This window comes from Gouania willdenowi, chromosome 20, assembly GCF_900634775.1.
Source record: "Gouania willdenowi chromosome 20, fGouWil2.1, whole genome shotgun sequence".
In the NCBI taxonomy this organism is placed as follows: domain Eukaryota; kingdom Metazoa; phylum Chordata; class Actinopteri; order Blenniiformes; family Gobiesocidae; genus Gouania; species Gouania willdenowi.
Genome location: NC_041063.1, coordinates 17950898 through 17977095, shown reverse-complemented (window position 1 = coordinate 17977095; position 26198 = coordinate 17950898). Strand labels below are relative to the sequence as shown.

The following is a 26198-nucleotide window of genomic DNA, read 5'->3' as shown; positions in this document are numbered from 1 at the left end:
TTTATTTAACAAGGAAATTCAATCGCAGGTTTTAAAATCACACAAGTTTTATTAATAAGCTGGTAAATTTTGATTGTTTGTACAAATGGCCTGTTTTTTATATCGTTGAAAACCTTCCACAGAGACATATTTTACAGTAACTGGATGTGAAGTGAGCACTTGTTCGTTTATCAGCACTTTTTAAATCACAGGATTTCAACGTCTTTCAAGTCATAATTTCTTTTCATTCTGTGAATTATATTATTGATGGCCAGTTCACAATTTCAGGTTTGATACTAAAACAATGATGCCTTTATCACTGCAGACTTGCTGTGGTACCAATAAGCTGTTTATGCAATAGTACTGTCTTATTTTGAAATAGTTTTTTAAGCTTAAATTCATTTTGGATTAAATTTTGTAAAGCGCTTTCACTTTAGTAACTCATTGTCATTTTCTCAGGTATGAAACGTGATCATCATACAGCAGTTTGTTTACCTGGGACAGTTTGTGTGACTTTTTAAAATAAATGTTTGGGTTTTTTACTACATAAACAATATTTTTCAGTCATATCAATATTGACGTGAGTGATGGGTACAAAGGTGGCACTTCACTACATTTTACTTTATTTCTATGTATTTTTGGTCAAAGATGAGGTTTACACTTAATTATTAATTGATCTATACTTAATAATTTTAAATAACTCATATTAAATAAGTACTTACAAACTGATGAAACAGAATTATTTTAATATGTTAATAGTCGAAAAATATCAGGAGAACAAAATACATTGTCTGAAAAAATATAACCTGTGAACTGCCAGTCTTCTTCAGAGGCGCCTGCTGATCACTTTGATATTTCCTTGACATTAAAGTCAATGTCCTGAAAAACAGTTGTCTGATCGAACGAACCCCATATTATTCAAAAAGAACTCACTGGAAGGAATAATGTTATTTTTAGTATTTCATTTAAACAGAAGACTGTTTTTGAGGATATTTACTTTGATCTCCTGACATGTTTCGACTGTCAACTGCTAGTCTTCTTCAAAGGCATGTGCTGATTGTAAATTCCCTGAAATCAGTTGTCTGAATAAATGAAACCTTAACATGTATATTATTCAAAAAGAACTTGCTGAAACATTGCATTTCTTTTAGATAAATTACTGTAATTTTTAAAATCAAATAAAACAAATCAACATACTATAAGACTAAAAGTGGCAAATCTTAAATTTGAGTGATAATATTGTTCATTTTAAAACAAAATGAAGATAGAGTTAACTAAGTCTCTCTCTCTCTCTCTCTCTCTCTCTCTCTCTCTCTCTCTCTCTCTCTCTCTCTCTCTCTCTCTCTCTCTCTCTCTCTCTCTCTCTCTCTCTCTCTCTCTCTCTCTCTCTCTCTCTCTCTCTCTCTCTCTCTCTCTCTCTCTCTCTCTCTCTCTCTCTCTCTCTCTCTCTCTCTCTCGACTGCGGCCGTCCTCAAACGTACGTGACGTAGTTTCCTCTCTCCAACATGGCGCAGGAGGCAGGTCGTTAGAGGAAATCTGAGGGATTTACCCCACCTTCCGTGTTTATTTATGTTTGTCTGTCAACGGGATCCGTGGCCGATCTGTGCTTGAGGAATAACACGTCCCTGTCCGAGGCGGCCGCAGCCCTCCTTCGGGACCGGGCACACCTCGATCTGGATTCGCGTGCGACATGTTTGAGGGCAAAAAGACGAAAAACATGTTCCTAACAAGAGCTTTGGAGAAGATCCTGGCCGACAAGGAGGTGAAGAAGGCTCACCACTCACAGCTGAGGAAAGCCTGCGAGGTGGCACTGGGTGAGTGTCCGTCTCCCTCCTGGACTCATTGATTTTGACACGTCAGGCTTTAACTCATCACCCGGCAACAATGTCGCAGTGTTTGGCCCGTGACAGGCTGCTTGTCATTCATTTCGATCCGTCCGCTCCCGCTGTTTGAACGGTGCTGAAAATTGTGTTTTTAGATTGACGTGGCACGAGCTCCGAGGAAATGATTCCGTCTGAAACACGGAAATGGTGCAGGAGGAGGAGGAGGAGGTGGTGGTGGGTGTTGGGACATTGAGCTGAAACTAGTAGCTACACTATGAGCGAGCAGGCCGAGCATTACACAGGAAAGTTATCACAGGCTGGTCCTCCATCTCATATTAAATAAATCACCGACTACACACTAATGTAACCAACACCCACCTGAAGTTGTTCATCTATCCCCAAAGCCACACAAATGAGATGCTAGTTGTTCATGTGTCTCCTCCTCATGTTCGGAACAAGCAGTGCTGGGGACATATGCGTGTTTTAATACACACGTCTTGATCCAAACAGTTTAAATTATTTATATCCATCTCTGTTATACTTCTAAAATCAAATTTCTCCGTCATTTTGTACATTTACCTTCAATTGAGTTCCGTATTGAAGATAAGACAGGATGGTTTCCGTTACCAGCCAAAATAAAACCAGCAAACTGTAAGAAAAATCGCCACGCTTGCCGATTAACCTTGGATATCACTCACTGACCACATAACACAATGTTATAAACATGTTTTTCTTTTATCGCGGTTTTTTTTTTTTAACCGTCACTCCGAGAACCACACCTCATAATCAGCTCTGCTTTTATTTTGAAATGAGCGTCGCTTAACCTCCTGTTTAATTTCCTCCCAGGTGTTAGCAATGACCTTTAGTTAGCAGGTGTATTATTTAGTGAAATGCTTGACATCTTTGATGAAGCCAGCTAATTACATGATTAAGTAGACTATTAATGACAATCACAAAGGAATACTGAATGTAAAACCTATTTGTGTCCAAATACTGGCCTTTTAAAGCTGGTTATACGGGATAACGCTGCACAAACGATTTAACGTAGGCATCCACACTTGTTCTATCTGTTGTCCTAATGATATCTAGTCCTCTCTGCTATTTCCAGGTCTACCTTTCACAGAGGAGATACTGTAGCTTCCTTGTCTGTTTAATTGAGACCAACCTTTGCTCTCTACATGCATCAGTGAGCCTCAGTCACCCATAACCCTGTCGCCTTTCCCTGCATTCCTTACTTTGTCTACTTGGATACTATTTAACTACAATGAGAGTTGCAGTTTTGTTTTTTAGAAACTCTGACCCAAATATTTAGCCATCAGTTTTAAAAAAAGAAAACTCCTTCTTATCTTTACACTTCTACTTTACTCAGAATAAAACCTGACTACTCAATGTTTACTTGCTGACTCATACAGTACATTTCACAGGTGTCATGATAAGAGTTTATAGTGTTACAGTTCATTTTAGTGCCTCACACTGAGCTATCACTGATGATAGTATTAAATAATAACACTGTCACTACTATTCACTACTATGGAATGCTGAGGATTGAATCAGTGTAGTTTCACAATAGCAAACATGGAGCTCAGTGACCAACCAATGGGACTGTATTTCACTTTGGTCAGCAGCGTCTTCTAATGCTAACAATCTAATCAGTGCCAAGATCATGTTATGTCACATTTAAATTCACCCCATTGACAGTAAATGCATTTTTCGGAACATTACACCTTAAAGAGGATATAAAAGTGCCAGAGCTCAAACTAGGGATGTCCCGATACAACTTTTACACTTTTGATACGATACCGATAGTGCATCCTCGAGTATTGACCGATATCAATCCGAGCATAAATCATCCATACTTTTATTACATATTTTGTAGTGTGTAATGTTAGAAAAGGTATGATCAAGTGATGTTACTCAAACAGAAAACAATAGTCAGCAACAGTAAGTATGAAGAAAACTGACCCATTTATTATTAACCAATTGGTTACATATATTTTAACCTTCAACATTTATCTACAGTATTTTACCATTGAATAAATATATTTTAATATATATATTGAAGATTTTAGATTCAGACCTATAAAATCCGATATTCGTTTTCTGGCTGATATCGGACCGATACCAGTATCGGATCGGGACACCTCTAGCTAAAACTAATGTTTTTTTTTTTGGTTTTTTTTCAAAGATCACCTGCACCTTTTGCTGTCAAACCAGGAATGTTGCACACTGATTGAAATCTGCTTGACCAGGAAGTAAAATAAGACTAGCATCGCACCAGCTACAACACAGTTTTTATAGCAATAAAAAGTAAGTTGGAAACCACAACATAACACTAGTAGGTCTACTTTAAGGCGTACCGATGTACATTTTTTACGAGTTTCATTGAGCTTTCAATAACCCTAAGGCAACCAATGCTAACGTTGACATTGTTAATCCATGGGTGTTTCTTTGTGGGGACAAAGTAGTACAAAAAAGGCATGTTTGAAACTAACTGTGCACTTGTGACTACTTTTTAAACTATTATTATTGAAGTTGTATTTTGTCAAAGTAGAAATTCTATCAGATCAAAAAAAATATAAAGTAAACCAGTAACGCTGGTTTAAATTAATTCGGAAAAAAAAAATATTTGGCTGCTCTTTTGTTCTTGCGGTAACCTGACACTAACAGAGAACAAATGAGCATGTGTTGTGCAGCAGCCAAACGTCCGTCCTGCCTGTTTGACAGTGACTTAAATTATCTCCACCATAGTGTGTCAGACATTTGAAATTTACACCAAGTGCATTTCTTGTAGTCTTTCCATTAGCTGATCAAGACGTGCTATGTAATCTGTTTTGAAGGGTCATGGAATAATTGGCATTAGTTATTTAATTCGTGTTCCTACATTTTTTTTCCCTTATCTGGCTATTTTGACTGAATTGCCCGGCAAATTATTGTAATTAGGAACGTCCATTAACTGGAACTTTCCTGTGCTAGGGGTGTCTGAAGGAATTGCATGGTTATTTGTTTTCTACAAAACAAAAAATCTTGAGAAACACCTCTAAAGAAACGCTTTTATCCTACTTCATTATTTTTGTTTGCCAAAATTAAATCATCCACTTGAGTTCCCCATCAACACTTACTTTACTGATTAAAATTCGCAGGGTAACGTCAAATTCTATTTTGAAGGTGTGCTTTCTTCAAAACGCTCTTTTTTTACATTTCATTATATTCAACATTTTGACAGAGCTCAGAAATACAAAGGGCTCGCAGAAAGAGTTTCTAAGGAGCCCAGTCGTGGTACACGAGTGATACACATCAAAGCCAACTAGGTGACCCAGTATACTGACTGACTTATATAATTCCCTTTTGCTCCTGCAGGGCTCTGAGACATCACAGAGATAGCTTGTGCAACTTTCTCCTCATGTGTTCACCAAAAAATCATTGGTCCCATTTGGTCAAAACTAGCTTTTGTTGTTTATCTGAGAAGTGACGAATCACCACAGTCCAACAGAATCATTCACATTCTGACCTTTTCCACCTATTATCAAAATGTAGGGCTGTAACGATTCACTCAACTCCAGATACGATTCACGATACTGGGTTCACGATACAATTCTCTCACGATTTATTTTACAAAATGGGACTGTAGTCAAATGATGACTGAAAAATATTCCTTTATTTTTTTTGGGAAAAAAAACTCGAAAATACTGTATTATGTTCCTTTTATTTTTAATTGTCAAAATAATCCCTTGATAAACTATTCAAAACAATGCAATTTAACTAAAAATAAATCTTGAATGAAATAAATAAAGGAATAATACAAATGAAGAAGCTTATTAATTTAAATTCCGGTTCTATAGTAAACAATGCAACACTGCATAATAGTTCTTTTTCTTTTGAAAAGTGCAACTGAAAATGTATTTTGTGCCTTAACAATTGGACTTTAAAAAGAAGAAAAACCGTAATTGCACTGATTTACGTCAGATATTTGTTTAGACCAGCAGAGGGCGCTGGTAACCCAGTGATCAGTTGGCATGCAGCTAATCTGGCAGTGAAGAGGAGATGCTATGCTAGCAGACAGAGCTAATAGAAAAACGTGACTTTTACAGATATTCACGCAATATTACAAATATTCTTTCGGTGCTAAAGGGGTAAGGAATCATTTATTAACATGTAACATTAACATGTAAGAGTAGAAGGCGGCCAGAAAGCAAATAGTAGCAGATTTCGCCCGCCGGTACACTGCTGGAAAAGAGAAGGGATAAATATATAATCAATTTTCAAAGTATCGATGTCAATCGTGATACCTATGAATCGATTTTTAACTGCCTTACGATTAATCGTTACATCCCTATCAAAATGTCACAGCATTTTTACAAAGTCTCCGATGTTTCTCGTTCACACATAGCGCAACAAAAACTACATATTCCCATTATCTGTGGATCACACGGCGTCTCTGAGAGAAACTGTCTGATAACAAAGAAGAAAAAGAGAGAGGTACTGACAGGTAACAGACATATCAAAGGCCCTTTGGCTTCAATGGCCCCACTGAGGGTTTGGATTGTCACTTGCTGGGAGTTTTCTGGCAAAGCAGCTGTGGATGAATTTCCAATCGAGCCTTCTCCTTCTGATGTGAGAAGTTCATGTTGATTCTTTTAAAAATAACCCTCTCAATCTGAGTGTAGTAGTGTGAGTAAGTGGAATTTAAACTAGTTTTCTTTTAAGTGTTCATGTAAAGAGCTGAACACGATGCTCATTATTTCCACCCTGAGGGGTTTTTATGATCTGAGGGTCAGCTACAGAGGTCACAGTGACCTAGATACCCTAGCACTTAGACTGCTTAATATTCTGTTATTATCACATATTTCTGTTCTGGAGGCACCAAGTTGAACATATTAAATGTCAGTATGTCTAAAGCTTGTACAAGGTTCTTACCTGGATTGTTTTTTACAGCGTAGGGGGATCATAACTCTCTGAGAGCAAAATAAAGTTGTTTTTTTTAACATTTTTATCTTTATTACTGCCTTACTTTAAAGCCAAAAGTTATTTGTTGAATTGGTAAAGGGTCATGATTAATGTAATTAGAGTTACTCATGCTTGCTTGGTATAGGTTCTCGGCAAAAATATATTCAGACACTGTATAGGCAAGAAATAACATTTTATTCAAAAGACTGATTCAAAGTTTTACTTTACAAATTCAAACAAGGTATTATCTTGGACCCGGAGTAATATTGGGACCCCCAACTCTTTAATTCTATATTTTTCTATTGTTTTATTTGATTGTTTTTGTTTATATTATGAAGCACACTGTTTATATTGGAGGGTAATTATGGGTTACAAAGTAAGTAGTTGCAGGGGTCCTCAGGTGAAGACGGGAGAATCCGAGCAAATCGCCTGTATTGAATAAACGGTGTGGCTAAAGTATGTGTTTCTTCGGTTAAAACAACTCGTGCACGCCTGGAAGTCCCTTTTGTGTCCAAGTGTGCAACAATTATTACGACGTACTGATTAAATAAAGGAAAAAACAACAGAAAAGCCCCCTACGCTGGTTGAAAGACACCGTAGGGGGCGACATCACACCGTAGGGCAGGGGTCACAAACCTTTCTGAAACTGTGAGCTACTTTATAGATACTGTATAGTTCCAAAGGGCTACCAGTTTGAAAAGAGTTTCTTCAATACCAAACTTTCCTTGTTTCAACTTAGAGTATACAATAATAAAGAAGGCGAGTAGGAAATGTTTAAGTTTCAAGATGCAACACTTCACCGTATTTCTCCTAATTTATTCAATTGTTTCATTTTCATTAGATTTCATAGAAAATGATCGTCTTCCTATTTTACTAGCAACTAACAAACAACTTTTAACTAATCGTGTAACACATGTAAAATGTAACAATTCTGTCATTTTATGAAAATCCACCTTGCTTTTTAAAAACTGTATCTTATATATCATATTATATATTACATACCACTGACTATACACCAAATCTACATTTGTCGCAATGTTTCAGTGAAAGTAAACATTTAAAGATGGTTAATGTAATACTAAAAGAGCAGTATTTAACTCTACTAAGTACTAACTACATCTCTCATATGTATTTATTGTTGCGAGTTTGAATCCTGGAAAGTAAATCAGATTTTAGATGGAGCTCATTGGTGTCTAGAGCTCCTGAGGGCCCCTCAGATTGTCCATGTGGGATACTTGGTGCCCACGGGCACCACGTTGGTGACCCCTGCCGTAGGGGATCAAAATCGCACAGTGGCGATTTTGATCCCCTACTCAGGCTACAAGCAAGTAAACAAAACCCACAAAATATGTTACATGCCCATCAGTGTTTAAGAATAGACGGTGGGAATGGGTTTTACCAAGGTTTCCCAATACTAAAATGTTAGGGCTTCTGTCCGTTACTGTTTGTAAGCATGACAACCGCTTCCCCAGCTTCCTCCTCGTACCTGACAGGGAGTTAGAAATCCCACAAGTTGATGTCAAGCTGCTTCTCTCCTAATTTGCATGCAGTTGAGGCCCAGCAGTGGTTAACCAGCTGACAAAACTGGCAGGCATTGTTTGGGGACGAGAGAGCATAATCGCAGAGAGCGACGACAGTTTTCAGCTATGTTTGAACTTGATTTTTATTTTTTAGGATGTACCGTACACAGTTCAAAAAGTCTGACGAGAAAGGATCCACGCTTTGCTGTGGGTTTGTTTAACCATCTGTGCAAAAGCACCTAATATTTACACAATGCTACAGACAAACTTTGCATTTAGACAAACTGCATTAAAATACAATTGAATTACATTAACATACAATTATAATACTTCCTAAAGAAGGAAATGTAACTCTTTGCAGGTTAGATCAAATCAAAGCGTTCCTCTTCAGTTATTTCCCTTTGGAAACTAAATATAAACTGTATCTCTCATTATTATGAGTGGGTGCAGCTGTAGCAACACCACATTAAAAAAAAAATAAAAATTACCAGAAACATCAAGTCATAATAATTATTAAACTAAACTAATGGTTTTTGGTGACAAATTTGAGTTTTAAGGTAATAAAAAAAATGTTTCCAATCACATTTATATCCTAACAAAGGCTAGAAACTGTCAACTTAACTAATTAATTTTTTTAAACTTTTGAACTTTTTCTATCTATTCCAAACTAAGTCTGATGAATTATGAACATCTTTTCTGTTTTTTCTAAGATTAGTGCAGGGCAGTCTTAACAGTCAAGTGCAGCGAGAAATGAATAAGAGTCGTATTGTTATGGACAGCACTCCAGGAATGGGCTAATCATGTGTCTTAGTCCATGTAAAGATTTTATTAATAGATTTTCAACATGTTGTATAAATAAATGTGCTGACAAGTTCTTTCTCAGTCCAGTCTAGTACTTCTGGGCCTTGTTAGAAAGGAAGGAACAAATACGAAGCATTGGTTCAGTGTTTCCACCACAATCCAGATGTGACCTCAAAGGCTAACTGGCCTTCAGATAAAGTGGTCAACATTACAGGTTTAGATCTTTTTCTCCATCTTTGAAGTTTTAAAGCTTTATATGTATATATATATATATATATATATATATATTTTTTTTTTTTTTAATCTCGTGTTTGTTTCCCACAAACTGATACATTTATACATAATACATTGTTTCTCCGAAGCCTTTTGTCAGTGAGTGATAAATTAATTATAGTGCAAACAGATGAGGTGAATAAAGGAAGCCCTCCTATCAGTGTCAGCTTGTCAGTGACTGTTTTATCAAGCAGTGCTGGCATTTACCTGTATCATTTATCTGGCATCGATCTAAAGATATTTAGAACTAATCATTGTGGTACCAAGAAGCAACCAAGGCTGTTTTAAGGAGCTGTCCAACGTGAGATGATGTTATTAATCATAGATACTTATATGGAGCACTTACGACGAGGTAGCTTTTCTTTATTCGCTGGTTGCCAGACTTCAGTACAGAGGAAAAGTTGTTTCAAACAGTGGTAGAGGTTTTTTTCTTGATTGGTAATACATTTCAAAACTCAATCTTTAATTTTTGAGTGAAATGTAATACATTCCAGCAAAAAAGGGTGTAATACAAAAATCTTTTTGAGCCAACGCACTTGACTGTGACTGTTTGGCCAGAGACATTGGTTTCGGATGTCCCGATACAACTTTTTCACTTCTGATATGATACTGATATTGCAGCCTTGCGATACGATTTCCGGACAAATCATAGATACTTTTATTACTTATTTTGTCGTGTGGAATGTTAGAAAAGGCTTGATCAAGTGATGTTACTCAAACAGAGAACAATAGTCAGCAATAGTAGGTTGCTTTGTTGGAGTGTGAACCACAGTCACCGATGGATAGAAGTGCTGGAGCGGAAAATTTTTATCGGAGAGCCTATATCGGTGATTTTAGGTGCAGTCTGATAAAATCCGATGTTCATTTTTTGGCTGATATTGGATATCAATATCGGATTGGGACAACCCTAACATTGGTGCTTGTGATAGTTCCAGCGAGATTCATTTTGTTCCCTTTTTGAACAGACAAAAAGACAAAATGAATCTCGCTAGAACTATCACATAGAAGTCAAGTGAAACTTCAAAGGAACCATCAAAGGCAATCAGCAGGACTCCTCTGACGAAGACTCGCAGTTGACAGTCAAAATATGTTTGGCGATAAAAAATTCCTGAAAAACCTTGTCTGAATAAACAAAACCTCAACTTAACATTCTGTTCAAAAAGAAGGCAAAATGAATTGCCTTGGAACTATTACATGGAAGTCAAGTGAAACTTCAAAGTAACCATCAAAGGCAATCAGCAGAACTCCTTTGACGAAGACTGGCAGTTGACAGTCGAAATATGTCGGGAGATAAAGATTCCCTGAAAAACCTTGTCTGAATAAACTAAACCTCAACTTAACATTGGTGCTTGATTCCACATTGAAAGAGAGAATAATGGCTATCTTGGGCCTCGTGTACAAAGGAAAAGGTCGGCTAGACAAACATACAGTCGTAGATCACGCAAACATGCATAAGCACACGCCGATTAGGTAGTCCAGACAACCCAGTGTGTCGTTTTCCTCCTAGACCAAATTTAATTACTGCTGTGCAACATTTGCTTCCATCACCGACAATAGAAATGTCAGAGGGCCGATTCTTCTCAGGCACTCAGCGGTGGTCCCAGCTGCCCTGTGTTTATCCGTTGGGAGGTGGTGGAGGAGGTGGACACCTACACACGGATTAGCTGTGCAGTCTTTGTTATTGTGCTTCTTATCGTAGGTTGTTTTAGAAAACGCGTGTGTTTGATTAATGAATACAAAACCACCAGAGATGTGATTATGATCTCTGCTGAGGTAATATGGTTGAACTTGGACCTTGGATGAGGATTACATTTTTTTTTTTCCATCGCAATCTCATTTAGCTACAAAAAACATGCATGCAGTAGTTCTGTATCCTGCTCATCTTGCCTCTGCTCATAGGATCTCCTTTGTTCTCCATCTCTCTCTCATACCTGTTTGAAGCCCATGGACACTTACTGTAATCCCTATTGTTTTTAGATAAACCTATCAAGCTCTGAATTGGATTTCAGCTTATTACTATGTGTGCTGTGGTTAGGTCCTACCACAAGATCCATGTCGAAGCGCATCCAAAGGCTTAGAAACAGTGAGGAAGGAGGCAAGTTGGTCTTGTAGAGTTACCTGTAGTACCTGTGGAAAGATGATCAAAAGCACACAAAAATATCACCGTGGTTATCCTCTGTTTATTAAGTTTGAGGTCAGCATGTGCTTTTTATAGTTTGAATATTAAAGGGACTTTATAGGGAATTTGCTACAGTGATATACATCTCTTTATCCTCATTCAGAGGGCTAATGTTTAAAAAGTTCTGTTTCTTACCTCGCTTGTTATTCCACATTTTGTAAAAGGTCAGCTCCAAATGAGCGAGTTGGATTTTTCATGCTAGGTGACGTCATCTAGCAGAAACTCCTCCTCCTGACAATCCTGGCTCCTCCTACCCTATATAAGAATATGAACTCCTCCCTCTCATACCATCTCACAGGAAAAACAAACACTGTGGTTTAATATTGAATATATATTATACTTTATTGTCATATATGTAAAGTTACATACATGAAATGTGTTCTCTGCATTTAACCCCTCAATGAGGAGCAGTGGGCAGCCAAGGCGTAGTTTCCCAGGGAGCAGTTATCGCCTTTGAGATGATCTGACGTGTTTGTGACCCAATGCGATGCAGCAGTTGGGCAAAACAGTGGACTATCACCTTGAATGGACTATTCCTGTAATAAGTAGTAGTAAAGAGGAGAAGAAAGCAACTTAGCAGCTCCGGTCAGTGTTTGAAGCAGCTGATTGACTCCACTGCTGCTGCCGCACACACACCCTGAAACAGTGTTTATCTGACTCACAATCACAATAGCCGCTTAAATACCCATGAGTTTTACTGTAATGTGCAGTTTTTTGGCTGAAAAAGATAAGAGTTGTGCGGATAGCAAAAGAAAATCGGTAGTGATCAGCTGTTGTGTGGAGCAGTTCTCTTCTTTTTGTCTTGTTTTTTTTTTTTTTTTTTAAATCTTACTTGCATACCAACATACTTTCTACTCTTTTTACTTATACTCCTACGTCTTTAAATAGAAAATGTGTCTCAATCTTCTATTTTGACAATTCTTTACATAGTTGAGCCTTTTTGTAATTTACTACTTTAGCATATTTATCTTTTATTATTATCATGTAACAGTTGACTTGTATCACCTAGTGAAACCACATTTATTTAGAACTGATATTTTTGTTGCATTCATATTAAATTCCTAATTTCTTTTTGAAAATTTTAATCTCCCAGCTTTACTATTGGAGAGTTAAATGTATTTCTTTATAGCGTAACATCAGTGGTTTTGTGATTCTAAAGTCAATATTTAGTCCTCTCATTGAGCCGTTTTCTCACCACCGATGTGACGTATTGCTGAGCATCTCTAGAGAGCCGTCTGTTTATCTCCCTCCCTCCCATCGATGTAACATGTGCAAGCTCCGCTGCGTCTTAATTGATGACATGTTGGAGATCTCATGAGATTTGAGCTTTAGTATGCTGCTTGTGACTTAAAACTGATGAGTTTCGATGTACCGTTTAATTGATATTCTATGCATGGATTCTGCGCTGCCTAAATGTCTCTTCTTAATAAATGAATGTTTATCCAACCAGAGTAGCACAACTTGCCCAGGTGGGCGGAACACTTTGGCTTCTTTAGATGATGAAGCTTATTCATATACGCTTGTCTGACATGCATCCAGGCTGGAGATTCACATTATTATGGGCGTGGCTCTTGGATGAGTTAAGACACGCCCAGTCATTCTCTAACATCTTCAAAAAACAAACAAATGATATAATATGCTAATTACCTATTCATCTAGCCTACTTGATACAGGTTTCAGAGACAGTAGTTTGTTTTGTTTTTTTTTTTAGGAGGGGCGGGGCCACAAATGTTGGTTAATGACGTAGTTGCCTTCAAAACATTGTTGGCCTTTTCAGCCAATAGCTAAATTTGATTGTAATAGCTGGGTTTCAGCCCATATAGGGCAGTTACTTTGACTAAAATGTCAAGAGTTGGACTAGAATCCATCAACAACACTACTTCATACCCTATTACATTGGTTTTGTGGTTTAGTTAGCCGTTGACCAACATCCAGCTGTTGGGACTGTTCATAGACTGCTACCAGTCCGGTTGATGCTCACACTAATGTCTAATCCCAGCTGCTCACTGAAGAGCACAGACGAAGAGCAAATCAATCAACCCGCCACAGCTGCGATTAATTTGCTCATTTAGAATCGTTCTCCGAACCCGGCCCCTCTGCTCGGTCACCCCCTCCAGCTGAGCTGACGGCATGAATAAAGAAAAGGCGAGTTTTGTATTTTTGAGATAAAAATCTCAGCCGTTTTGACACTTTACTGAAGCACTGCATTGCTTGTGTTTTCTTTTTTGTAGATCTCAAGTCATCTGCACACCTTTCTTTGCTGATACCTTCAATGATTTTTTAATTAGACAAAATCAAAGCGTATGCCTCATAGTCATAGATCAATGAATCGAACATCATTTACTCCAAAAAGAAAAGGAAAAAGTATGAAATTGCCGCTTAAATGTTTGTTTTCATCTCCATCGTAAGCACTCCGTTTGTTGAAATTCTCGTGCATTGCATTGTGGGATGTGGAGTTGCTGTAATGAGTGCATTGAAGTGATTAAATTACTTCATTCTGATGTCATGGGAATACTAGGAATAAACTAGAACAAAGAAGAAAATCATTGTTCCCCTTGTCAGACAAAAAAAACAATACAAGAAATCACAGAAATGACGTACAAACACTTTTATGCATCCGTTCACGGGACTCCACATCCCACAATGCATTGCACTAAAGTGTGAACCTTTTTTCCCTGTTTTGGAGTAAATTATGTTTGATTCATTCATCTATGAGACATACACTATGAATTTATCTAATAAAAATTTACTGAGGGCAGCTTTAAAGGGCATTGAAGTTGTAGCAAGAGAGCTGGCTGTGATTTAATGGTTCTCAGGCAAATCAATTACAATTTTGGAGTTTGATCTCGGCGATCTTCAGAATAACACTGCGTAGTAATATGTTCTACATATGAAAGAAAAAAGGATTTTCAAGGAGAAAGTAAAAATAACAGAGAAAACAGGAATCATAGTGTAAATGAAACTCAACATTATTTGTATGGGCTCACAGTTTACCCGGTGCTTATATAGCATGATCCCAGGCATTTTTAATGTGAAAGTTGATTCTTACAAAATCCTGAAATTTTCCTCAAATTTATGACAATATTTCCCTTAATTAAGTAAAAATTGGTCACAAAATCTAGAAAATTTAACGTGAAGACCCTGTTGGGACTGATATCTATTACTTATTGCTTGGATATAGTTGATTTCTTACATATTTTGTGTTTTATGTATAAGTAGAAGTGTAAACTAAGGTTGAAATTTCTGGTACTCATTTTCCCGCGTAAAATCTGTGGCTTACTTGAGATCAAATTGCTCCGTATTTGGCCCCTGAACTAAGATGAGTTTGACACCCCTGCTTTACACGATTATCAGATAGTTAAAGCTGATATCCGGAGTTTATGAGAAACGTCTTGATGCCCCGCCCTAAACAGCCTCACTTCTTCCCACTGCCTCTGCCAATCTACCAGAAGCCACGCCTCTACTTTTCCACGTGCGCATCGCGGAACATAACAAGGTCGCATTGATATAGGTCTGAAGACTCTATGGGTCAGATAAGAGCCAAAAATCATATTTACCTGTTTGCTGTTGTGACGCGCGGCCTTGTTTCCGTGCACAGTTCCACATTCACTTTGATTGACAGTCTCAAAAACAGAAGTCGAAGCCTATTGGCTGGGCGCACTCAGCGACCGTTTCCATTTGTATAGGGGTCTAATGTATGACCACTGGCAGTAGACCATAATAAAAGACTAGTTAGGTGTTTTTTTTCAAAAGAATCAAACATATACATTTATTTTTCAGAAACTCCAGATATCAGCTTTAAGTTGGCTAGTGGAGCAGTTTGAGCCATTATATTTGCTTACTTTGTAGTTCCTCTTTTGATCCAGCATAAAGGATAAAGGTTCTGCTCCTGTTAGTCAACATATTCATTGTCTCACAGGCCCATGCTGAACCCTTTAAGCCTCTTTACATGTGGTTGAGAGAGCTTAATCCTTACAGAGTACCTATAACATGTTATCTTCATTAAAACTCTTCGAACCCCCTCCTCATCAAAAACCTTCAGACAAAATCTCTGATGAGTTGAATGTGCGCGCTAACATTAACTAAATGTGTGTAAGCACTCCCAGAGGGCTGTGATTCCAGTCTGGCGAGCTGTCATCCTTGTGGCGTAAACTCTTAGCAGGACGCACAGCACAGCTAATGCTGCTGCTGCTCGCCGAGGAATGCTTTGTCACGGCACTCGGGCAGGGTGATGCTGCATGCTGCTTAGACACTATTGAATGTCTAAGCAGCAGAAGGTGACTGAGTGTAGGCTGTTTGGACAGTTTGGGCCTGATACACGACTAAATCCGATTCTTTCTGTGTGCTTTTAGAATGTAACATCGTCACACCCTGCTGAACCATCTTCATCATACAGTGATAATTGCATGACTTACTGTGATTTTTATTTATTCACACTTTTCCAGGCCTTTTGTTTTCCTGCATGATACAGACATACTCTTCTGTCCCAGGTTTCTGCGCTAATAATAACCCAGCTACCGGTACTACTTTCCTTAATCCCTCTCATGCCGACTCATCAGCCTTATCTATTGTAATGCCATATTTGCATTCAGAGAGAGGCTGACTACACTGTTGTGTAGCCGATATCTAAGCCACGATTAGCTTTTGCTAAAGCTCGGCGTCGGTGTAACATGCGTTTCAGAAGGGGATCACTAATGCACCCCTTCTGAAGCACATATTACACAAAGCACAACAGAAAACTGTCGAGTTCAGTGATCAGGTTTAACGCTGCAGTCGTTTTTTTGCCACTTATTTAAGAGGAGACACTTCAACCTGTGCAGTTCATCTTTGTTTATTTAGATACCACACATTTTACAAGTGCCTTCATACGTTTGAATAACTGATGGGAGCCTAGGTGAATCTTGATGACTCTCAACAACCTCATCTCATGTATTTTTAACCTACGTCGTTGAGGTGTCGTGTTTCAGACATTGTTATCCCAAAGTAACCTGGCCTATCAGGTTTGCCCTGATAGCACTGGCCCAAGGTCTATAAGGAATACCGATGTTTTTAAGGTGTCTTCACTTGACACAAAGACGTGTTGCATTTAATGTGATTAAAGTAAGATACAATATGTTTTCCTGATTACTTGCATCTGTATGTAGATGTTGAGGTGAAAGGATAAAGTGAGTCTGAAGTGACAAACTAGAACTAAATGATACGGACCAAAACTCATATCTCTATATTTTTTCTCAAAGTGGCGATATACGATATTAATCTCAATAAAGTCGGCCCAGGACGACAATGCTAGGTTAAATTTCCTGATGAAAAATGCCACACAGGCACATTTATTAAGAAACAGCTGCACAATATGAGGCACTTTAGCTTTTTCTCCTCTAAGGGACAGCACGTGTGAGTGAGTTGTGTAGTTTGGCATGTTTAGGGAAAGGTCTGGGTTAGGATGCACTCAGAAATCCATCTAACTGAGCTTTTCATGTTCGACCACTAAAATGAACTTTTTAATACAAAATAATGGTGGTGTCCCGAACAACCAGAAAACGAATATCGGATTTTATCGGACTGTATCTAAAATCACCAATATAAGCGCTCCGATAAAATGTTCCGCTCCAGCACTTCTATCCATTGGTGACTGTGGTTCACGCTCCAACAAAGTAACCTACTGTTGCTGACTATTGTTCTCTGTTTGAGTGACATCACTTAACCAAGTCTTTTCTAACATTCCACACTACAAAATAAGTAATAAAAGTATGTATGATTCGATGTCCGTATTGGCCGATTTGCAAGGCTGCAATATCGATATCATATCGGAAGTGAAAAAGTTATCGGGACATCCCTACAAAATAAGATCTAAAATATATATCTCAGAAATATGGAAAAATTGTAAAGAATGACACTGACTGTACGCTAAGAATGATATTAAATGCTTGTATGATGTTATTTGTACTGTGTGATTGTGTAAATAAAAACAAGTAAAAAAAAAAAAAAGCCTTAAACAAACATATTTTTTCAATTCATTCCCTATTTTATCTACAGTAAACATATGTTAAGTGCATTGGTTACAGTGCCTGAAAAGGTGAACAGTTTAATAGTAATATTATGCAACTGAATGTCAAACATTGCAGGGTCTCTGCTGGAACTTTGTAAGTACTGGATGTGAATGTGCACCTCCAGGCTTTCATCAATGTAGACTTCCGTGCACTTCCTGCCACTCAGAAACCTCAGTTCTACCCACTCTAGCTCTTATACTGGTTTGGAGACAGCTTTCACGACACAGCGGAATTGAGAAATGATTAGCCAGCTTCTGGCTGACCTACTCTTCAGCTTAGTGAGCACTCAAACAGACAAAAAACTATGGTTTTTAGGTTTCTGCTCTCAGTTTTAGTTCAGGAGTGGAATGGTTCCTCCAATGCATGTTTCTTAGGGAGCGAGTCACACAGACTAATCCTTTTTACCTGGAAAGTCTGCTTCGTTTGGGCCGGTGTGAACATGCAAACAAAACCTAGAGCACTAGTATCAAAATGTTCCCAAAACCTTTATAGTTTTTTTTGATATTTTCACTTTTTCTGCAGTGTTTGTTTTTTTTTACACTCAGCCTTGTCTTTTACCTGTTCCACATTTTTCAAACCATTTCATCAAACAAGACATCAACATTATTTGCTGTTGACTGCTAATGTGTGCTAAATACAATTCGATTACTTATTCAGAACTTGGGCTGAACAGTAAATTGCGCTTGCGATATTATCGCAATATCATAAAACGCAAATTTCTAATCACAAAGGCTGCAATTTCTTATTTATTTTTTCTTGTCTTGTCTTGTCCTGTGAAGTTCAAAGTGTTAAAGAAGTGCAGTCCACATGTTTACATGTTTTATGAAAGGTGAAGTTAGTTAGATATGTTGAAAAGGTAAAGCCACACATTTGTTTGCTCTATTGTTGTAATCTGTGCTTTAACATTTACGATTAATATTTATTTAACGTTTAAATAAATTTGAAATTGTTTATTATGAAACAGATTGATGTATTGCTTGTGTTCATTGAAAAATACATGACAAGACGCCATTGAAAAACATATTAAATCGCAATATTGAGGGAAAAAACAAAACAAAACGCAATTATGTTATTTTCCTATTCAGAACCAAAAGTCTTTCATCTGGACATGGGATAGTAATAGTAGTTATGCTAGCACTTCGCTTCTGTGATTTTGCAGGTTTTCTTAACTATTTCAATTTTATGATAAATAGAAACATTGATGACATACTCATAAAAATGAAATAACAATCATTTTTAATGATTTACTTTAAGACTACACTTCATTTCTGTTCAACCCATAACCTTTGTAGGAGTGCTCTGGTGTACATTTTAAGATTATTTTTTGCATTTTAGTTGCCTATCATTATTAAGGTCCTTGACTAAAGATTTATTTTTGGAATTATGAGAAAACAGCTATTTAAATGTAATTTTCTTCAAATTAAAATGCTTTTTAATGTTGAACTTTAGAGCCTCTATGGCTCACCGCTGAAAGAAATAAAACATGCATACTATTTTAGGTTAAACTGCTTGGAGAATGTAGTTCACTATAGTGGACATGTCTGTAACTAAAAAAAGTGAACTTTTTTTCATGACTTAATACGAATATAATCTGTAAAAAATAATGTTTTGAGTTCTTAAGGATTTCATGAAAAAGAGAAAACTGCACAGTATTTCAGCTTTCTTCAACTTTTCGATGATGCTTCAACATTTGTCCATGTCTGCATAACTTATATTAATGTATTGTTCAGCAGAGCATTTCAGCGTTGGTCATTCTTCTTATTTGCAATTTCTTCAGGAAATGCAGCTTTTTGTAGTTTCCTTTATCAGAATATTACAAACACTACAAAGTGGGAGCTGTACTCAAAGAATACAATGTTCCAGACAGACGGTGCTCAATAAAGGTTGAAAAACACAGTCTTGGGCTACATTCTGTTCATTGCAGGGAACTATCAGTGATTAACTTTGAGTTGCATTTTTTTTTTTTTTTTTTTTTAACATCTGCCTTTTTACTCCACTTGACAAACTCTGCGTGACTCCCCCTCAATAATTGGCAATGTACCCTTTACACAACACTGCGTTATGGTGTTTTGAGTGACTCTACAAGCAAGTAGGATTGTGTATTGCCTGGCATCTGGCGATACGATTCGTATCCCGATACATGGGTCGCAATACGATATATCCTGATATTAAAGTACAAGGTGATTATTGCAAGTTTTTCTTTTTTATATATGACTTAAGAAACAACTAATTTGTAAATGTGTACGCCTTCATGAGAACATTATGTATGAAATATATTTTATTGGCATATTTTACACTCAAAACATTGGCTGTAACATGCCATGTGCCAACAACTTAAAATAAAAAATTAACATACAATCTACCTGTGGCTTTTAAACTAACTTTAGTGCAACTTAACTGAGGCATTTATGCCTAGAACAACAAATAAATGCAGAAAGTTAGTATTTTCTTTTTAGATTTTATTGAAAAAACAAGCTGGTCAACATGCCCAGGTTTCAGCACTTCTTTGTGAAGTTATGTCTCATGCAGTGGAAAAGACGTTCCTGGTTAAATAAAGGTTAAAAAAAGTAAAAATACAAAAAAAATTGATATGGATGCATTTTGAATCGATCCGAGAATTGTGTGATGTAATATCGCAATATAGCGCCTAATCAACACTCCTACAATAGGAGTGTGACAATACCTCGATACGGCGATATCGCATCACTTTTTTCGCACGATTGATTATCGATATGCTCACGCTAAGGATCGATTAAAAAAAAAAAAAAAAAAAAAAAAAGATATCTATACATATATATTTTATATATAAGGTTTGTTTTATTATTTTCAAAACCTTTTCTGATTTTTCACTAAAATGTGCAGGAAGGTCTTCACAGAAATGTTGTCACTGTTTGTTGAAGGAACCAATATATTGTTTACTGGAATATTGCACTATAATGGTGTCACTGGTAAGAAAGACCCTATTTTTTTGTTTACACAAAGCACTTTTGGAGTTACTTATTTGTTTACATTGGTATGTTGACACTTATTTACAGAAATGTTGCACTAAAATAGTGTCACTGTTCGTAGGACACTTTTTCAATTTATTGTCTTTCAGAGATTTTTTTCTTGTTATGTCATAGAATCTATGACATAGATTATCATAGATTGATTTCTGACCAATATTTCGATAATCGCTGTATCGTGAGATAATTGTTATCGTGAGCTTTGTATCGCCTATCCTGAGGTACCCAGAGGTTCCCACCCCTACCCTACAAGCAAGATACCTTTTTTCCTTGTTTTTCTCCCATGCATGTGATGTAAGATGCTCAGCTGCATGAAATTCTTAAATTCTAAATTAATATGTTGGATAGTTGCAGGAGATATACCATATCAAGATGGCGTCCCTACATCCACTATCAGCTTGCTTGTCAATCACATTTTCTGGGTGTGTTTGTTAATCGAGCTACAGATTCTTCAATTCCGGCTGAGATAACCTGTTCCCATGCATTTAAAAATCCAGTTCTGTCAGATTAAACCAAGTGTGATCCTGTGTGGCAATGATGAAGTAAAGGTTGCGTTCGCTACTCCACTGACGTACAGTACCTCTTATACTGGTGGTGTTCCCGTCTCAGTTCGATGAAAGCAGGGATGAAACTAGGGCAGGCTAAACGGCGTCTGCAAGGGCAGCAGCATTTAGCGTGACTGCTGCAGAGCATGTGTAAAAGGAAGGTGGAGTTGGGTGAACAAGTAATTTTTATGATTAGCAGTGATTTAGATTAAGTTCCAATTCAGTTACTCGTGATGCCTGATCACTTAATAGTAGTACTATATGTAGTATTTCAGTCGAATTATCATGTTTTACCACATTATGCTAAGTTTCAAGGAGAAGCTCTTCGTTATATTTCATATGAATCAACTATAACACAAGCTTTGCATCAGGGAAGCATTACAGTGATGAACAACATTTTGGATGATTTGGGCGACCCCCAAACACAACACAATAAATACACGCTCTGCAATTATGTGTCTGTTTTCTAACCATTTATAGCAAGAACGTCATCATTTTCCCATCAGCTCTCATTATAGCATGTGTCTGGCTTTTCCCAGGTTATCCATACCCTCATCTCTCTGGTTTTCCTCATCACCGTCCATCTGTTGCTCTAGTTTTAGAGTTCAATTCCCTGGGTGACGATCCCTCAAGTCATCACTGTTACTGCTTCCCCAAATTAATTATCCAAGGGCTACTTACTGTCGTCTCCTTTATATTACGATTGGTCGTAGACTAAGAATCTCTATGGTTTTAGGTTCCACACAGAATTGAGTGAATGAAAACTGACTTTTTCTTTTATTATCACAAGGTAATGACTTCTACAGCAAAGCACAGGATGACATAAAGGTGCATTAGTGTTTTCAGTTTAAAGGCAATTCAATAAATCATTTTTATATTCTTGAGCAGTAATTATCCCATAAAGTTAATTTGCAGTCGCTGCCTCGCTTTCTTTTTTAGTCAATGTTTTTTTTTTAAATTAAATAATAAATAATTAGAAAAATAGAATAGAAGAATATGGGATTAGGGATGTCCAGATTCGATATTGATATCGGTCTGATATCAGCCAGAAAACGAATATTGAATTTTATCGAACTGCATCGAAAATCTCTGATATCATAACCGATATAATAATCTATTTTTTATATATATATTTTATTCAATTGTAGAATACTGTAGATATAATGTTGAAGGTTAAAATGTATGTAACCAACTGGTTAATAATAAATGGGTGTTTTTCTCATACGTACTGTTGCTGACTATTGTTCTCTAGTAACATCAAGCTTTTTCTAACATTCCACACTACAAAATAATTATTAAAATGCACAAAAAATAAGAAAAAAATATAATTTATTCTCATTGTGTTTAAACACTGATCTGAACAGATTATATGAAAATAAAATGTCTGTGCATACATTAATATTGCAGGCATTACACACTATCATAAAATCAAGTAACCATTGCAACACATTGAAAGCATTGTAACCACTGAATTATTGCACTAATACACAAAAATATTGATTCAAATATATATAAAAAATAATTATACATATTTGTATTTTTTATTATTAATTTTGAAAAAAATCGCGATATATCGTGAAATCTATTTTTTTTCCACAACCCTAATAGGATCTCTGAAACTGACATTGAAGTTGTCATCGGGTGAAAAAAGTACATTTATGACAAAATTAATTTTAATATATTCTTAAGTTGAGCCTGGCTGGTACCTGATATTTACTGATGTAAAAAAAACAATTAAGTTTTCATGTAATAATTTATAACATTAAATTAATATTTAATGGCATTTATTTATTCATGGTATATTTAACTCGTAGATTTCTGACATTAAAAGAAGCAATGGATCTTACTGAACATCACTGGTTCCCACATTCGTCTTGTCTCTGAAGAAGAAATGTTCAAAATAAGGACGATCAGAAAATGAAAAGTTCTAACTAAATATTGTTGATTTCTTTGAGAGAACGTTTCGCTGCTGCTAGTTCTTTAGAAGGGAAGAAATTGGCCTGTCGTGTTGTTGCAGTTTTAGGATTTTTCTGTACCGTGATGCTGTGAGTGCTTTGTGGATTGTGGCTGTGTGTTTAAATGCTTCCTCTCTGAATACTCCCTTTAATGTCCGGCACCGACGAGCTCCCTGCAGTTCTATTTCTGCATCCCTTTTTTGTCTAATGTCTGGAGAGATGCAAAAGAAACACATTCTGGCCTGGCTCACAGTCACAGAGTCACTTAACGGTTACATTTTTGCCAATGGAGGCAATAGAATAGGCAGGCTCCTTTGGCGGCAGGGGATCTAAACAAGCCCGTCGCCATGACGAAATGAAGGCATTCATGCACAAAGCTAGTGCTGCACAGTACACTCAAAGTGAATGTTACACTGATGTGTTTACTGTATTTGCTGCACTGTATGAATGAACAGCTTTTATATGTATTAAAATAACTAAATTAGTTCTTACAGGAGTTTCTTTTCTGAACGGAATCTTTAATTGTCATTTCATTTTCATTTTATTAGGGGTGTTTTTTAGCAGGGACAAGAAACAAAAAGCAAAATGAACAAAAAAACTCTGAAGGAAAAACAATCAGATGTTCAAAATAAAATATACAATCCATTCACACTTATAATTGCAATAATATGTCTGCTCAAAAGGGAGTGGGAAGAAGAAAGACTTAGTGAATCCCACCCCCCATTTCTTAATCATACAATTTATCATATTGATTCTGTCTGTTTGAACGTCTAGAAATATACAAGAATAGGAAAAAAATGATATACAAGAATACAATGCAAAATACCAACAATGGTAATTCATTCCATTCAATTCAATTTGCATATAAAGACAACACTATTCAATAAGCCTATTAGTTGCATTAAGCCCCGCCTCCATCCCCACTGTACGGTGACCAGAACATACGTTCATGAAATGACTTGAAACTCCGTGTGTGCGTTTTTATGCTATGTCATTAGTCAAGTCAAATACAGCAGAATATCTATCCTGAGAGTCTTAAAGGTGCAGTCCGCGACTCTCTGATCCCTCCCTCCCCACTGCTCTCTTGCTCTGCCTCCAAACTTTCCAAAGTCCCTCCCTCACAGGAGCTAACAAGCTAACGTTAGCCAGACAGCAACATCACAGTAATATAACATGCTTTACTGCAGTGCTTCTCTCTCTCAATGTGCACACAGTACACCAACCTAGCAGCAGCAACAACAACAGTGTCACTTACAGCAAGCAGCCCACATGGAGGCTGCTGCGTGCACACAAACAACACATGCACCACAGAGTCCTAGTGTAACAATTACAAATTAAACATAATGTAAATTAATCAGCAGTAATTACCTTTATCTGCTACTCCTCTAGACCATACACTGTAAAAAAAAGACTGCTCGAGCTCCAGAAAAGGGCGGGGCCTGTGAGCAACAGCTGTTAGCCATCTCATCAAACACAATCCTGGCTCTGATTGGTTCTTTGTGTTCGGTCGAGGTGCATTGTGGCAATCTGCCAAAGGCTGCATGAGCAGCAGGGGGCGGGGCTCAATGAGTGTTTTTTTTTTTCACACAAACTGCTAGTTTGATGTAAAACTGTCCTTACATAGTGGCAGCTTTAGCAAATATGACAAAAGTCACTTTTATAAGAGTTGCAGACTGCACCATTAATGACTAATTTCTTTTTCTTATTTTTCTTGTCTCTTGCAGAGGAAATAAGAGAGGAATCAAAGAAGTTGAGGTAAGAAAATGTCCAGGCAATGAGTGACAGAATGGAATTTTTTTTCTTTTTTACTATTCATGGCTCACTTACAATGTCTATGCTGCTTTGTTCTGTGCTTAGACAAGTCAAGGGAATTATCGCTGTGTGTGGGTGTGTGTGTGTGGATGTGTGTGTGTGTGTGTGCGTGTGTGTGTGTGTGTGTGCAGCCCCAGTGTGTTTTGTTCATTTGTGCCCCTTTCCCTGGTTAATTCCCAGTCACCACCTCTCCCCTTCTCATTAATGGTCCTTATGAAGCTGGGCATTATGCTGAACTTAGTTGTTTTTTTCACTTGGGGTGTGCGACTGTGCGTGCATGTGATTTTTTTTTTTTTTTAATTTCTTTCCTGTGTGTGTGAGGCTCGTGAAGCGGCTGCCAAGTAACACAGGCATTGGAATGGAGCACAGTGTGAGCGCCACCTCTACCCTTCCACGTCCTTTCTTTCTTTCTCATCCCTCTGCCTTTCACGCTCTCTCCCTCCTCACAGATCATGCACTCGCTCGTCGGCTGTTCTTTTCTCCTTAGATTTGATTCACCAGTGACCAATTCCCCTCATATTATACCACCAAAGTTAAGACTTCTCGATCAAAATTGATACAAAGGGAAGCCCATAGACCTCCAAAACTTCCACCTATTTAAACATTTTTGAGTCCAGTTCAGTTTTGTTTTCAAACTGTAAATTAAAAGCCACTCAACCCGTCAGCTTTAATGTTCTTTAACCGATTAACTAACACTAATTTCCATTGAACTGTTTAATCGCGAACATTTATTTTGTGCATTTACCATGCTTCTAAATCACTGCCCTGCTAAAAGGCCACAGGCTGTTTAACGATTGCATTATTCAATATATATAATCATTTACAAGCAAGCTAAATCTGACATTGGGCAGATTATAAGAATAAAGCAGGAAGTTGAGGAATTAGCCAGAGGAAGCAAGCTTTCGCTGAGCCACGTATCAGAAGCCGAGTGAGATGAAGACTGGGTCAGACGGATTGGAAGCTCTCTCTGCTGAGTCATGTCTCCACTTTAATGTCACTGCCTGAAAATGCCTGAGTTAAAGCCAAACAAAAAATGCGTATCGTTCCGTTTTAACGTTGATTTTCGTGCTTTAATGTTGGTTCTTTCTTGATTTGTTTCTGGTCTATTCTGTAATATTCTATTAACGCTCTTTCTTTATTACGCTTTGTCTCTATTCTGTTTCTCTTTACTCTTGATTCCTGGTTCACTTTCTATCACCCCATTGCTCCATTTTTCTTTCTTTTCATGAGGCATTTGTCTTTTTTCCCCTCTTCTCCCTGTTATCATGTCCTGCTGTGATCACTGAGTTTGTCCCTCCTGCAAAAAGGCTGAAGT

At 37.2% G+C, this 26198-nt stretch overlaps 1 protein-coding gene across 9 annotated transcripts in view; it reads left to right on the top strand.

Annotated features, from left to right (window-relative positions):
* The first annotated feature begins 1454 nt into the window (after positions 1–1454).
* Positions 1455–26198, top strand: part of arfgef1 (ADP-ribosylation factor guanine nucleotide-exchange factor 1 (brefeldin A-inhibited)) — a 62511-nt gene continuing 37767 nt past the window's right edge. For 8 of the 9 annotated variants that reach the window (XM_028434251.1, XM_028434249.1, XM_028434248.1 and 5 more), the window contains exons 1-2: positions 1455–1793; positions 24796–24826. In XM_028434251.1, coding sequence (XP_028290052.1) covers positions 1670–1793; positions 24796–24826 — 155 coding nt within the window. In that variant the 5' untranslated portion in view covers positions 1455–1669. The remainder of the gene's footprint in view (positions 1794–24795; positions 24827–26198) is intronic. The other variant, XM_028434250.1, reaches the window with a different exon arrangement.